The sequence below is a fragment of the Labeo rohita genome, chromosome 24 (genome assembly GCF_022985175.1).
Source record: "Labeo rohita strain BAU-BD-2019 chromosome 24, IGBB_LRoh.1.0, whole genome shotgun sequence".
Lineage (NCBI taxonomy): Eukaryota > Metazoa > Chordata > Actinopteri > Cypriniformes > Cyprinidae > Labeo > Labeo rohita.
The window spans coordinates 5121427-5137667 of NC_066892.1; the positions used below are offsets into that span (position 1 = coordinate 5121427).

The 16241-nt window shown below is 28.8% G+C and overlaps 1 protein-coding gene across 3 annotated transcripts in view; it reads left to right on the forward strand.

Moving 5' to 3' along the window:
• Positions 1-12025, forward strand: part of sntg1 (syntrophin, gamma 1) — a 63405-nt gene extending 51380 nt beyond the window's left edge. For all 3 annotated transcript variants that reach the window (XM_051098736.1, XM_051098738.1, XM_051098737.1), the window contains exons 15-19: positions 3131-3202; positions 4994-5146; positions 8067-8159; positions 9973-10083; positions 11265-12025. In XM_051098736.1, the coding sequence (XP_050954693.1) occupies positions 3131-3202; positions 4994-5146; positions 8067-8159; positions 9973-10083; positions 11265-11447 (612 nt within the window). In that variant the 3' untranslated portion in view covers positions 11448-12025. The remainder of the gene's footprint in view (positions 1-3130; positions 3203-4993; positions 5147-8066; positions 8160-9972; positions 10084-11264) is intronic.
• Positions 12026-16241: the final 4216 nt, after the last annotated feature.

Consider the following 16241-nt stretch of genomic DNA (forward strand, 5'->3'; position numbering starts at 1 on the left):
TGTTGCTTTGGCAACTAAATTTAATAAAACAATTTGATGTTTAAGTGCTAAAATGACTAGAAGTGTAACTGACATAAAAATACATTAAATCTAAACATAAATCCGAAAGAAACCCTACAAAACAATTATACAAGCAAATAAAACGTTCAATTAATATGAAAAGTAAAAATTATAAAAATAAAAGTTTTTTTTTAATTAAAAAAAATGTTTTAATAATATGTAAATAATACAAAAATAGCACTGCAGCATACAATATGAGGTTGGAATGACAATGAGTAAATCTATTTTTTTTTGGTGAATTATTTCTTTAAAGAAATGCCCGTTTTCACCCTCGAGCAGTTGGGGTCCACATTATTTGCTCCAGTTGTTATCGACTTTATGAAATCCATTAATCCGCTCAGGCGTCCCGAGGCTAAATCACCTAACCTGATGCTCTAACACCTCCATTTAATAAAGCCTAATCTCCGTACACAATCAACAATTAATTTAAACACCTTCATCATAATTCTGGGAAATGATTTAGAATGAAACATGAATGATAATCTGAGAAGTGTCTCATAATAGGTAAACCTCTCCTAATATGGAGATTGATAACATTGATAGTAGTGTTTTTCTCCCCCCGTGTTTCACATCAGATGGTACGGTCTTGATGAAACGAGGAATTGCTGTAGTTGGTGCTCGTAGATGTCGCCACTTAATTAATTTATCCTGAAGAGATGGAGACATCAAAGAGCTTCATCCAATCTACCATTAATCGTAATTTGATGGTGGAGTGGGAGGAAGATCAAAAGTTTGGACGTGAAAACCTATTATGGGATACGCAGATGCAAAATGACTTTGGAGAGAACTCACGACGCACAGCAGTTTGTCCAAAGGCTCTCTCAGGTTATTTCAGCTTGCAATAAACACTTGACATGCTGCCTTCCAGGAAGGACTGCGCGGAAAGTTGAATTTCAAAGCAAATTTGACATGAGAACAGTTCAGGTGCACAAAGCCAAGTTACGGTTAATCTGGTTAGCCTTGCTGAAAAGGTACGTTTTGTATGTTTGTTCGTGGGAATGAAAAGAATTGTGGAAAGTGTCTCTGTGTGATGACACTAGGTTGAAAAAGTTGAAAAAATAAGAGGCCTTTATGAAAAAGAAAGCAATTTCAGATTTCATTTTGATGAACGATTATGGAGATCATCATTTTACTTTCTTAGCAGTGACATCAGTGATTAATCGTACACAACTAGACCAGTAACGTGTTAAAGTAAAATGGTAAATTATTGTTATTATTATTGTCAATAAATATAATTGTCTTATTACATCTATTTAGTCATTTCTTTAAATCTAACCAAATTTTTATTCATTAAAAATAATTTATATTATATTTGCAATTGTTGCAAATGATTAATTTTAATATATATTTTTGTAATATTATTTAAAAACATGCAGTAAGGCCAGAAACATATGAAGCAAGTAAAAAGTATTATTATTATTATTATTATTATTATTATTATTATTACATTTATTTATTCAATTAATGAAATGTATTTTTTTCTTGGAAAAACTTTTTTTTTACATGCCTTGATGAATATAAATTCATTAAATTCATTCTTTTTTTTTGCCCTGATGAAACATGCACATAAACATGTTCATAAAATAAAGAGAGTAATAATAATAATAATAATTATTATTATTATTACTATTACATGTATTTGTTACATTCATTAAATGTATTTTTTTTTTCTTGGAAATCTTTTTTTTTTTTACATGACTTGATGAGTCATACACAATAGAAATGTGTTCATAAAGTAAAATTATTTTTAATAATTATTATTATTAATATTACATTTATTCTAAATATATTAAATGTATTCAAATGCTTTGTTTATCTATAATATTTATATTATTTTTATAATAATATAATAATAATTATTATTATTATTATTAATATTAATATTAATTTTTTTTTTTACATTTTTAAACTTTTTTTGCCCTGATGAAACATACACATTATAAACGTGTTCATAAAATAAAGATAATAACAACAATAATAATAATAATAATGATTATTATTATTATTATTATTATTGTTACATGTATTTATTAAATGTATTAAATGTATTCAGTTGAACTGTTTATGAAAATGTTTGTATTGTTTTTATACAATTTTATATGGATATTTTTTTTTTGTTGTTTTTGTTGTTCATAAAGTAAAAAGGGTTGTTATTATTATTATTATTATTATTACAATTATCATTTATTCATTAAATGTATTCCAAATTATTTATTTATTTATATATTTATATTATTTTGTTAATTAGAGTTATTATTATTATTATTATTATTATTATTATTATTATCATTTTTATTATATTTATTAATTCATCAGTGTATTCAGATTATGTGTTTATTTATAGTATTTTTATTAATTATTTTTATTTTATTATGTATTATTTTTTCTTGGAAAAAAATTAACATGCCTTGATGAATCATACACAATAGAAACATGTTCAGAAAATAAATCATTATTATTTATTAAATTCAGTAGATGTATTATGTATATATATTGGATATTTATTGGATTTATTAAATTTTTCGAAATATTTTATTGTTTATTAATAAGTAATAATCAATATGATTTTTATAATGTTTTATTATTTTAAAAATTATTTTTAAAAATTATTCTACTTACAAACCCCATATATTACCTTTTTATTATGTCTTGTTTAGTGCATCAAGGAGGTCTTCAGATGATCACCCGAAGTCTGTTTCAGTGTGTGTGTGTTTACTCAAGCAGTGAGTTTTGGACTGGTATTCTGACATTTGAAAACTCTGCTCTGAGCCACTTCAGTCTGTAGAAAACACTCGTGAGTTCTCTCTTCCGTCATGATCCATCTTCACTGGCCTTTGGGTATTAGAGGTTACTGCCGCTGTTCAGCGTGAGTCATTCTCATACACCAGATCTCAGGGGTTTTTCCCCTCTTTCATGGGCGAGCAGGACGTTGTTTACTTCATGTAACATTTGAATCATCCCTCGAGGGCCGCAGCGAGAGCGACTGACCCAGAGCTAATCTTGCGCTCACTGACTGAGCTGAATCTGTGTGACGACTTCTGCAAACTGACAGCCATCTAAACTCCTCCAGGTCACCACCTGGGACTGGACCAGAGCCGAGAAGAGCTTCACCGTCTACGAGATCATGTTCAAGATACTGAAGGTATGAGCTGAAGTGCTTCGGGATTTCACACATTATATATGACACCTGTGACAAGCCATACAAATAAATACTGTGATGGTAGCAAAATATTTAGTTTGTGATAAATCAGTGTCCTCCTGCACGTTCTTGTTCTGTGGTTATTTATTAAGTAATAATTAGAACTAGTTTTTTTTTTAATATAAGAAGCAGCCACATTGATTTTTTACCCATTCATAATTGCAAAAGATGTAAAACTGAAGAAAATTGAAAAATAAATATTTAATATTCTTCCCTTTTTCTTAGTCACTAATACAATTTTATATCTATAATTATGTTCTTCGCAAAAAACATTGTATGTCTGACTCACAGTATGCTTTTAAAGGAAAAGGATCCACTTTATTATTATTATTATTATTATTACTATGAAATATAATAGTTTTATTACATTCTTTAAAATGATTATTACTATCCAAATAATTTATTACAAAATAAATAATATTATAATATTAATATTATTACAACAACTTTTTTTTCCTTTGGAGTAACTTGCAATAAAGCCAGAAATATATTAAGGAAGCAAAAATGATTTGCTTTATTATTATTATTATTATTATTATTATTATTATTATTGTTATTGCTACCTTTATTTATTAAATTTATTAAATGTATTTAGATTATTTGTTTATTTATAATATTATATTATTTTAATAATATTTATAGTTTTATAGTTTCTTTTTTATAACTTTTTTTATATAAGAAGAATCCACATTTAATTTAAAACCCATTCATAATTGCAAAAAGACTAATAAAATTTTATATCTATAATTATGTTCTTCTCAAAAAACATTGTCTGACTGACTTGCAGTATGTCTTAAAGTCAAAAAAAGTTCCACATTATTATTATTATTATTATTATTATTCATTATTAATATAATGAATAATAATAATAATGACAATAATAATACATATAATTGTTTTATTATAATTATAATTGTTGTATTCAAATTATTTGTTATTTATATTATTTTTATAATATTTATTTATTTATTTATTTATTTTTACAATTTTTTTGCGACATTTAATATATATATATATATATATATATATATATATATATTTAATATTCTCCCCTTTTTCTTAGTCACTACTGCAATTTTATCATTTTTTTTTTTTTTTTTTTTGTTTTTATTGTTTGTTTCTCAAAAATTATAGTCTGACTCACAGTATGGATCCACTTAACAATATATATATATAATAGTTTTTATATTATATTATATATTATATAATATATATATATATATATATAATAGTTTTATTACATTATTTAAATCCAAATGATTATTGCTATCCAAATTATTCATAAAAATCATTTATATATTTTTTGTAATTATTAGAATTGTATTAATATTAAAAAACTTTTTTTTTTTATTTGGAGTAACATGCAATAAGGCCAGAAACGTATTGGGAAAGTAAAAACTATTTATTATTAGGATATTATTATTATTATTACTATATTTATTTATTAAGTTAAATTCATTAAATGTATTCAAATTAGTAGTTGCTATATAATATTTATATTATTTGTAATCATTCAAATAAAAAAAAATAAATTACATGTATAAATAAACAAATTCAAATAAGAAACTAAATTTTATATTTTCATAAATGCTTATATGCTCGAATGTGAGTTACATACTAATGCTTTTTATATACTATTTGAAATCTGAAATGATAAAAACATATTTGTCACAATTTTGAGAATGAGCCAATTCATAAAATCTTTAATCGTTTTAACTAAATGCATTATTTTAGGACAACGAGCTGGTGGACAAGCGGAAGCACTGCTTCAGCGTTCAGACGGACTCGGGCGAGGACATCTTCTTCAGCGTGGAGCTCGAATGTGAGCTGCTTCTGTGGGAGAAAGCCTTTCAGATGGCCACCTTCTTCGAAGTGGAACGAATACAGGTACTCAACCTGTCAGAGTGTGCAGAGATAGAGTAATCTAACTCAACTTTAATTGCTTCAGACAGACTAAATGAAACTCTGAATGTGAGCGAAATGAAATGAGGGAATATCAGCGGCGGTGTTACGTCTAGCGCGCTCCTGCAGATCTCTGTCTTTTTGGCACGATAAACAAACCCAGCAGAGCTGAGATCAGATCGAGGCGAATAAAACTGCACCTGCCAGACAATGTTGGCTGCCATCTGAACAACACAAACTCTGAGCGATTGAGGCGGTGCCAAGAGCAGATTAAATGCGATTTGTTATTCACTACTTGAAGGAAACACATTGTTCTCAAACACGCTATGAAAACACATTTTGTTTGGAGACATTAATGTAATCTAATCCTGGGTTTGACCTGCTGATTGAGTGTTTCTTCAGCTACAGCCACTTTTACGTGCCAGCTGTTGTTTTTGTATCAAAACGGGTTTGAAAATTTTTGTTATATGAAGGTCAAATTTGCTGCAGTACTTGTCAGGTGTTATTTATGGATAGGTTTTTTTGTTTTACCCTTGTCCCAGACCTAAACCTTCAAGCATAAATTTGAAAATACATAATGGAAATATGAATACTAACATGTTTAAAGCTAAAATGATCATTTCAGATTGTAAAATGAACATCTGACGTTTAATTTTTTTAGTGTGTGAAAATGATGCACTTTTTTGAAAATTACACTTTTTGCTCCACGTTTGTCCAACAATTTTGCCCATAAAAACTTAAATTTGTCAAAAGCCTGTGTACGATATTTTTACTGACTGGGCGAAAGTGTATGTAAAAAGGTTGAGATTAAATAAAAGACATAACTTGTGAACAAAAAAAAAGATTTTTATTCTGCATCACTTCTGTAATTGTGTCAAAATGCTGAAATGTGTAAAAAATGTTGGTAATTATGTGAATTGACGATACATAAAATGCCAGTTGTTAAATTAGTCTTAGCAAAATAAAAATGTCCGAAGTTTTTTCCAAAAATAAAAAGAAATTTAAATGAAATTTAAAAACTTAAATTAACTTACATTTTTAATGTATTAAATTAAGTTAAATTAAATTATTAAATTAAAAACTTACAAATAAAGGTGTCAGAGCCCCCCCCCCAAAATTTAAATAAAATAAAGAAAATGTTAAATTAAATTACTTTTTAAAAGTATTATTAAATTAAATAAAAAAATTGTAAATAAAAAAGTCTTAGCAAAACAGAGGTGTCAGGTTTTTTTTTAATTAAAAAGGAGTAAATTAAATTATTAAATTAAATTAAATTAAATTAAATTAAATTAAATTAAATGTAAAACTTTATTAGTACTCTTAGCTAAACAAAAGTGTTAGATGCCCCCCCAAATAAATTGAATTAAATAAAACAATATAGCAATATAGCATTTTTAATTTATTAAATTAAATTAAATTAAAACTTGGTAGTTGTTAAATTAGTCTTAGCAAAACAAATTTGTCAGATGTTTTTTTTCCTCCCCCCCTTTTTTTTTTTTAATTTAATAAGGGTAAATTAAGTTAAATTATTAATGTATTAAATTAAATTTAATTTAATTAAAAACTTGGTAGTTGTTAAATTAGCTTAGCAAAACAAAGATATCTGATGTTTTTTAAAAAAATAAATAAATAAAAAATTAAAATAAAATTGTTACATTAAATTACATGTTTAATGTATTCAATTATTTAATTAAATTAAAAATTTGGTAGTTGTTAAATTAGTCTTAGCAAAACAAATGTTTTAGAATTAATTTAAATTATTCATGTATTAAATTAAATTTGATTTAATTTAATTTAAAACTTAATAGTTGTTAAATTAGTCTTAGCAAAACAAAGGTGTTAGATGTTTTTTTTTAAAGTAAAAAAAAGTTCAATTATGTATTAAATTTAATTATTAAATTATTCAAGTAAATTAAGTATTAAATTAAATTAAATATAATTTAATTTTCCTTTAGTTTAAAATTGTATAGTTGTTAAATTAGTCTCAGCAAAACAAAGGTGTTAGATTTTTAAGTATAAAAAGTTAAATTAAAGCTACATTTAATTATTAAATTATTCAAGTAAATTAAGTATTAAATTAAAGTAAATTAAATTTTAAAAACTTGGTAGCGCTTTACATTAAGGTCTTATTAGTAAATGTTAATAGAAACAACTCTAAATTTGAATAATGTATTAATGTGAAAATTTATATTAACTAAGATTAAATAAATGTTTTAGACTTATTTTTCATTGTTAGTTTAACTTGCTATAATAAAATAACTTAAACTAATAAATACAAAATAATAAAAACTATAGACATATTTAAGAAAAAACAAAATTGCTGAAACTAGAATTAAAGTGAAAACAGAAAATATGAAATAGTATATCAGTGATACTAAATTAACACTGGTATATACACTATTGGACATTATTAGTAGACAAATTCAACTTTATTATTACTTTATTAGTTGACAAATAAAACATTATTAGTGTGGAAAGTGTCATTCAGTAGAGATTTTGTTCTCACTGGATCAAAATTGGCCGTAGTTGAAGAAACACACACAGATTCATGCATAGGACCCTGTTATGTATATTTGAAGTACATTAAACGATATGCAAGTACAGCATGTAGTCTCGCACTGAAGGAAATCTGCAAGACAAAAGCAGGACAATTTCTTGCAACTGTTTCACATTGATGGAAAAGAAGGGTGGCACACATAAATTCGCTGCCAATTTGTCCCGCGAAACCAAACTAATGCATCAAAACCCTGACCGTGCCTAGTGCCAAAAAATCGCTTCTGTTTATTTTTCTCCCAAAATAATTATGTACGACACTTATCGTCCTAATTAAACATTTAAGAGATGGAGGAGATGTTTGCGTCTGCCAGTTTGTCTGATTAACAGTGCCAAGTGTCTCCCGTTTCAGTGTAAAACATACGCTTGCATTGTGGACAGTCATCTCATGGGACTCACCATCGATTTCAGCATGGGCTTCGTCTGCTTCGACGCCGCCACAAAGGTGAGACGTGCAAACTTTGGTCTTAATTTAATTCTACGTAAAACCAAATAAAATGCATGATCACAGGTTATTACATTTTCATTAAGTTCTCATTCGTTAGAGCTGCTCTGTTGCTATGTGCTCTGTATTAATAGCACACCAGACATTTATAGAAATTACACTCTTCGTCTGTCAACTGTATGTTAGATAAACATGTAAATATTTGCCTGGTTTAATAGAGTTTTTGCTGTAGGTTTTTAAAGTTGTGTTTGGTAATATTAGCACTCTATCAAGATATTGTACTCTGTTTATACTAACAGACTGGCACTGGTTGAATTTGCAGCCAGTGCCAGTTTGTTATTAAAAGTAATAATTAACACTCTACAGTGGCCAAGTGTGCCAAAAGTGGCTTTGTGTGTTATAAATGTTTTTTTTTTTTTAATAATATACACAATAGGGCTGAGTAAAAATATCGATTTCTCATTTTTTAATCAATTCTCATTTTTATAAAACATTATCAATTCTTAAATCCAAAGAATTGGGTAGTCTAGCCTGTTTTTAGTTAATGAAGGAAACATGCAGCGCAACTTTTGATATAAAACAAAGTCTCAGGTTTCAAATTCTGCCCATTTTATTACAATATTCAAACAGTAAATGATGTTACACTACTAGTCAAAAGTTTTTGAACAGTAAGATTTAATTTTTTTTTTTTTTAAGAAGCGTTTAGTTGATCAAAAGAACAGCAAAAACAGTAAAAATTTGAAATATTTGTACTATTTAAAATAACTGCTTTCTATTTGAATCTATTTTAAAATGCTATTTATTTCTGTGATTTCAAAGATTAATTTTTAGCATCATTACTCCAGTCACATGATTGTTCAGAAATCATTCTAATGTTCTGATTTACTGTTCAAGAAACATTTTTAATTATTATTATCAATAATTAAAACTATCGGGTACATGTTTTTTCAGGATTCTTTCATGAATAGAAAGATCCAAAGATTAGCATTTATCTAAAAATAAAAAGCTTTTGTAAAATAATGTTGAAGAAATTATAGAAATTAATACTTTTATTTTGCAAGGATGCTTTAAATTGGTCAAAAGTGATGATAGAGACATTTATAATGTTACAAAAGATTTCTGTTTTAGATAAATGCTGTTTTTCTAAACTTTCTATTCATCAAAGAAACCTGAAAAAATTCTACTCAGCTGTTTTCAATATAATAATAATAATAAATGTTTTTTGAGCAGCAAATTAGAATATTAGTATGATTTCTGAAGGATCATGTGACAATGAAGAGTAATGATGGTAAAAATTAGCTTCGAAATCACAGGAATAAATTACATTTTAAAATATATTCAAATACAAAACACTTATTTTAAATTGTAAAAATGTTTAATAATATTACTGTTATTACTGTATTTTTTGTGTCTCGGTGAGCACAAAATCTCTGAACCTTTACCCCAATGGAAAATTCATCATCAGATGTTTATCTAGCATACCTAAACAGTAGTTCATCTAGTAAATATGATGTTTATTTTTGCTCCAGAATTCAATGTTGTCCACATTAAAACAGCCAGAGAAAATATGAGGAATAAAATCACTAATACGAGAAGCCTTATTGCTTTAGTGCATGATGTGCTTGTGCTGTTTGTCTGAAATATGCAAAATATTATTATAATTATAAGAAAAAATTCCATTGTCAAAGGAACAAAAAAAATCAATGCTAATATTTAAATATGTTTTAAAATGTAAGTAATTTTAAAATTCTCAGGTTAGATACTTTTTCATATCTGTAGAGTTAATAATATGCATAATTTAACTTTATTATAGGCGGTGCTGTGGCGATATAAATTCTCTCAGCTGAAAGGATCATCAGATGACGGCAAGAGCAAAATCAAGTTTCTGTTCCAGAATCAAGACACAAAACTCATTGAAGCAAAGGCAGGTTTACTCTGTTTTTGTTATTGGCTTCATAAAGTCTTTTGTTTATGAATGTTTCTCAATCTACAGCATTTTAAAGATGTCCACTTCCAGAACAAAAAATTACAGATGATGTACTCACCCCCTTGTCATCCAAGATGTTCATGTCTTTCTTTCTTCAGTCCTAAAGAAATTGTGTTTTTTGTGGAAAACATTTCAGCATTTTTCTCCATATAACGGACTGATATGGTGCCCCGATTTTGAACTTCCAAAATGTGGCTTCAAACGATCCCAAATACGGTTGTAAACAATCCCAGCCGAGGAAGAAGGGTCTTATCTAGCGAAATGATTGGTTATTCTCATTAAAAAAATACAATTTAAATACTTTTTAATCTCAAACGCTCGTGTATTCTGGTTCAAGACAGTTAGGGTATGTCAAAAAACTCCAATCGTATTTTCTTCCTCAACTTCAAAAATCATTTCAAAATCATCCTACATCGCTGCAGAAGTACCGACACAGTCTTTGCAAAGTGAACATGCAAAGAAGATCAAACACCCCTAACAAAAAAGGTAAAACAGCGATATAGAACGATTTTGAAGATGATGGAGAACATGAGATGGGAGTTTTTTGACATACCCTAACATGAACTGGAAAAAAAGTTCAGGTAGAGCAAGACAAGACGTATAAATTGTATTATTTTTATGAAAATAACGGTTCGTTTCACTAGATAAGATCCTTCTTCCTTGGCTGGGATTGTTTACAACCGTATTTGGGATCGTTTGAAGCCGCATTTAAACTGCATTTTGGAAGTTCAAAATCGGGCCACCATGTCAGTCCATTATATGGAGAAAAATGCTGAAATGTTTAACTCACAAAACATAATTTCTTTACGACTGAAGAAAGAAAGACATGACAAGGGGGTAAGTACATTATCTGTAAATTTTTGTTCTGGAAGTTGACTTCTCCTTTAATATACCTGAAGCAGGTATGCTCTGAAAAGTATGGCTCATCAGCATATGGTAACCTCAAAGCATCATAATCTCACCAGTGCACAAAAGAAATAGCTGAAGGAAGCATATAAAAATAAAGCGTGTTTATACGAATTTCCTGTTTGATTATATTCCCCCCTTAAGGCTGTATAGTATAAGCACTTTTATGCGCCAAGTTTGATTTGATTTGATTTCTTTTTTTTTTTCTCCAGGAGCTGGAGTTCTCCAACCTCTTCGCGGTTCTCCACTGCATCCACGCCTTCTTCGCCGCCAAGGTGGCTTGTCTGGATCCCATGTTCGTGAGCAGCCGAAACGCCGCCATGGCCCCCGTGGTGTCGGCCACTTCCACCCTAACCGCCCCGTCACAGATATCCAAGCTCAAATACGCGAGCTGACAGACTCCATTGACCTATGAACACGTAGGATGAGAGGAGCCAAACTCTGACTGACGAGTGGACGTTCACTTTAATTCAAGTATGTAACATTGAAAACCTCGCTATATCCTCCAGAGTGGAAACAGACTCAAACGTAAGCCATTATGCCAACGGATGAACTTCGAACATTTTAGCATTAAGTTTCCAGCTGAAAATGTTTCAGCGGGTCATTAGAAAGACGGACTCCTTCCCTTTGATATTGCGATATATCTGTTTGCATTCAACTGATATTAACACTTCTTTGTGTATACTTTTAGAATATTATTTAATCTGGTTATTGATCGGAATGGACCTGTTGTGAAACTGCCATGAAGTGCACCATGTTCTTGAGCCTCCGTTGATGCGTTTTCTCAAGTCTTATAAGTCCACTTCCAGAACAAAGATTTACGGATAATGTACTCACCCCCTTGTCATCCGAGATGTTCATGTCTTTCTTTCTTCAGTCGTAAAGAAATTGTTTTTTGAGGAAAACATTTCAGCATTTTTCTCCATATAATGGACTGATATGGTGCCCCGAGTTTGAACTTCCAAAATGTAGTTTAAATGCGGCTTCAAACAATCCCAAATGAGGTTGTAAACGATCCCAGCCAAGGAAGAAGGGTCTTATCCAGCGAAACGATTAGTTATTTTCATAAAAATAATTCAATTTCTATACTTTTTAATGTCAAATGCTCGTCTTGTGGACTGTTTTTGTTCTGGTTTAAGACAGTTAGGGTATGTCGCAAAACTCCCATCTCATGTTCTCCCTCAACTTCAAAATCATCCTATATCTCTGTTTTAACTTTTTTGTTAGGGGTGTTTGATCTTCTTTGCATGTTCACTTTGCAAAGACTGGGTCGGTACTTCTGCAGCGATGTAGGATGATTTTGAAATGATTTTTGAAGTTGAGGGAGAAAATACGATTGGAGTTTTTTTGACATACCCTAACTGTCTTGAGCCAGAATACACAGAGTTCAACGAGAGAAAGGTAAGACGAGCATTTGAGATTAAGGAGTATTTAAATTATATAATTTTTATGAAAATAAGCGATCGTTTCGCTAGATAAGACCCTTCTTCCTCAGCTGTTTACAACCGCATTTGGGATCGTTTGAAGCCGCATTTAAACTGCATTTTGAAAGTTCAAACTCGGGGCACCATATCAGTCCATTATATGGAAAAAAAAATCCTGAAATGTTTTCCTCAAAACATAATTTCTTTACGACTGAAGAAAGACATGAACATCTTGGATGACAAGGGGGTGAGTACATTATATGTAAATTGTTGTTCTGGAAGTGAACTTCTCCTTTAAATATACATTTACATATAAGTGAATGTCCGTTAGACGTCCAATATTTGCGATGCGGTCCAGAATATTTTTAATTCGCATAATTGATCAGTTTTTAAATCTGTGCTTAAACCGGCGCCCCGTCTAACTGCCTAGAGAAACTGACTGGAGAATATGTTATTTTCATATTCCTATTTTGATACTTTATTAAAGGTTGAATCATGTACGTAAGATGAACTGGAATTGTACGACGTGACTGTATGATGCACATTTGAACTTTCTCAAGGGAACGACATAGTTTATTTTATTTTTTTTTATCATCCTGCCTATAGCTGAGATACATATGTAAGTGCATAAACTTTGGTCATTTTTGCAAAGTCAAAATATGTCACACTTTTAACCTCATAAAGTCAGCATGAAATGAAAACAGACAATGCAGTTAAGTAAACTTTACAGTAAAATTCCATTAGTTAACTTTAAATTAACTAACAATGAGTATTTCATTTGTTTCAGTGTTTAATAAAAAAAAATCTTCGTTCATGTCAGCTCAGATTCATTAAATAATATTAACAGACACAACTTTTGATTTTAATAATGAATTGTGACCCTGGACCACAAAACCAGTCATAAGTAGCACGGGTATATTTGTAGCAATAGTCACGGGTCAAAATGATCAATTTTTATTTTATGCTAAAACTCATTAGGATATTAAGATCATGTTCCATGAAGATATTTTGTAAATTTTCTATTGTAAATATATCAAAACTGAATTTTTGATTAGTAATTTGCATTGCTAAGAACTTTGTTTGGACAACTTTAAAGGTGATTTTCTCCATATTTTGATTTTTTGCACCCTCAGATTCCAGATTTTTAAATAGTTGTATCTCAGCCAAATATTGTCCTATCCTAACAAACCATACATCAATGGAAAGCTTATTCATTAAGCTTATTTCATGATGATGTATAAAAAACTGACCCTTATGTCTGGTTTTATAGTCCAGGCTCATAATCAGTAAATGTTAAAATTAACATTAAGTAAGAGTAATTATTTTTCATTGTTAAATCATGTACTAATGGAACCCTAACGTGTTACCATTAAATTAATGTTCCTGTGCATTATTCATCAGCACAAATTATTACAAAGAAAAAATAAATGCCTATTTTTTTGGTTGTTGTCGTCTAGACTGAGGGCTATTACATTGCCATTCAAAAGTTTGGGATCAGTAAGATGTTTTTAAAATAAGTTTCTTATGCTCATTTGCTCATGCTACATATATGTGATTAAAATACAGTAAAAATGTGTACAGTTTACATTTTATACAATTTTCTATGTGAATATATTTTAAAATGCAATTTATTTCTGTGATGCAAAGCTAAATTCTCAGCATCATTACTCCAGTCGTCAGTGTCATATGATTCTTCAGAAATCATTCTAACATGCTGATTTATTATCAGTGTTGAAAACAGTTATTATTACAGTTAATACTTTTTAGAACCTGTGATTGTTTATTCAAGATTATTTGAATTAAAAAGTTAAAAAGAACAGCATTAAGATAAAATAGAAGACTTTTGTAACTATAAACTACAGTTTAAAAATGTGGAGTCAGTAAATTTTTATTTAACGTTTTGTGTTAAATTGATAAAAAAAGGTGACAGTAAAGATTTATGCATTGAATAAATGCTGTTACAAAAAAATAAGCAGCACAACTGTTTCAATTATTGACGACAATAATGATTAATCAGAATATTAGTATGATTTCTGAAGGATCATGACTGATTAGAGTAATGCTGCTAAAAATTCAGCTTTGCATCACAGAAATAAATTACATTTTAACATATATTACAATAAAAAAATAGTTATTTTAAATTGTAATAATATTTCACAATATTGCTATTTTTTCTGCATTTTTGACCAAATAAATGCAGCCTTGATGAGCGTTAACAATCTTACTGATCCCAAACTTTTGAATGGCAAAAGTTGTAGTTTAAATATTCCAACAATTTTTTAAATAGCTGCTCTAAAGGTGATATATGTGATCCTGGACCACAAAACCAGTCATAAGGGTCATTTTTCTGGAATCTGGGGTGCAAAAAAAATCGAAATATTGAGAAAATCACCTTTAAAGAAATAAAATAAAATTAATATATTTACGGTAAGAAATTTACAAAAACTTTTCATGATCTTAATATGCTAATGATTTTTTGGTATAAAAGAAAAATGGGTAATTTTGACCCATGCAATGTATTTTTGGCTATTGCTAGACTTTTTTGGTTTGGTGGAAAGGTTTTGTGGTCCAGGGTCACATACATAAATAAAGTGGGCTATGTATACGGTTTCATGTTGACTTTAATTGTACATATTTAAGGCTGCTGTTATGATGCTGTCATTTAACGCATGATAGTGTAGGAAATGCTACTGACATGTAGGAATAAGATATGTGTTATTTAGCATTTTGACCAAAGCTTTAAATTCAGCCATTCAACTTTAGACATTTTCTCATGCTGACATCTGTAACTACTAAAAAATACATTAGCCCCCTTAACTACCACCTTGATTGAATTTAAAGTATTTTTCCCCCAATTTTGTAATTGTTCTAGAAAATATTAACCATTTATTGCCCATCATGCTGCCACCCCAAAGTTAATGTAGGACCCTACAGATGGAAAAAATATAAGTGGTTTTACTGAGAAGCACTTTTGCGCCATTAAATCGATCTTATTTTTGTCATAACCCTGATGTTTGAGTGTTTAGTCTATGCAAAAGAGAGATTTGTGATTTACCCCAGGCTGGGATATCTTTGGATAAAGACGGGACTGGAAAAGCAGAGGCTGAAAAGCATTCTTTTATTTTTAGCAAACTGGTTTGTTTTAATAAAGATGTATAGTTAATAAAGATTTTATAATGTGACCCTAGAGTTTTTATTGTTGTCTAAGATGAAGTGTGTTGAGTGATGTTTAATGCAGACGTGTTTGTGCAAAAATATATTTTATATATATATATATATATATATATATACACAAAATACATTGCATGAAGTCATTTTATGAAATAAAATAAAAAAGTAAAAATAAAATAAAATAAAATAAAATAAAAATAAAAAAGGAAAATAAAACATCATAAAAGTAAAATAAAACATAATAAAACAAAAAAAATGAGTAAAATAAAAATAAAATAATAATATTAAATTCAATTAAAAAATAAAATAAAAATAATAAAATAAAGTAAAATAAAAATAAAATAATGAAATAAAAGTAATTTAAAAAAAAATGCTCATTATGATCATTTCAGAAGTTTTTGTGACACTAAAACTCATTTGATAACACCTTATTAGTAAAAACATCAAAGGTTGGCTATAAATATATTTAATGAAAAGATGGTTGAGAAACAAAGCATCAAATTACAGTCAGTAATACACTTAAAAGACAGGAAGCGTCTGTAGGAAATCATGCTGTGGAATCAGACCTCATGAAACCTTCTGACAATCACAAAC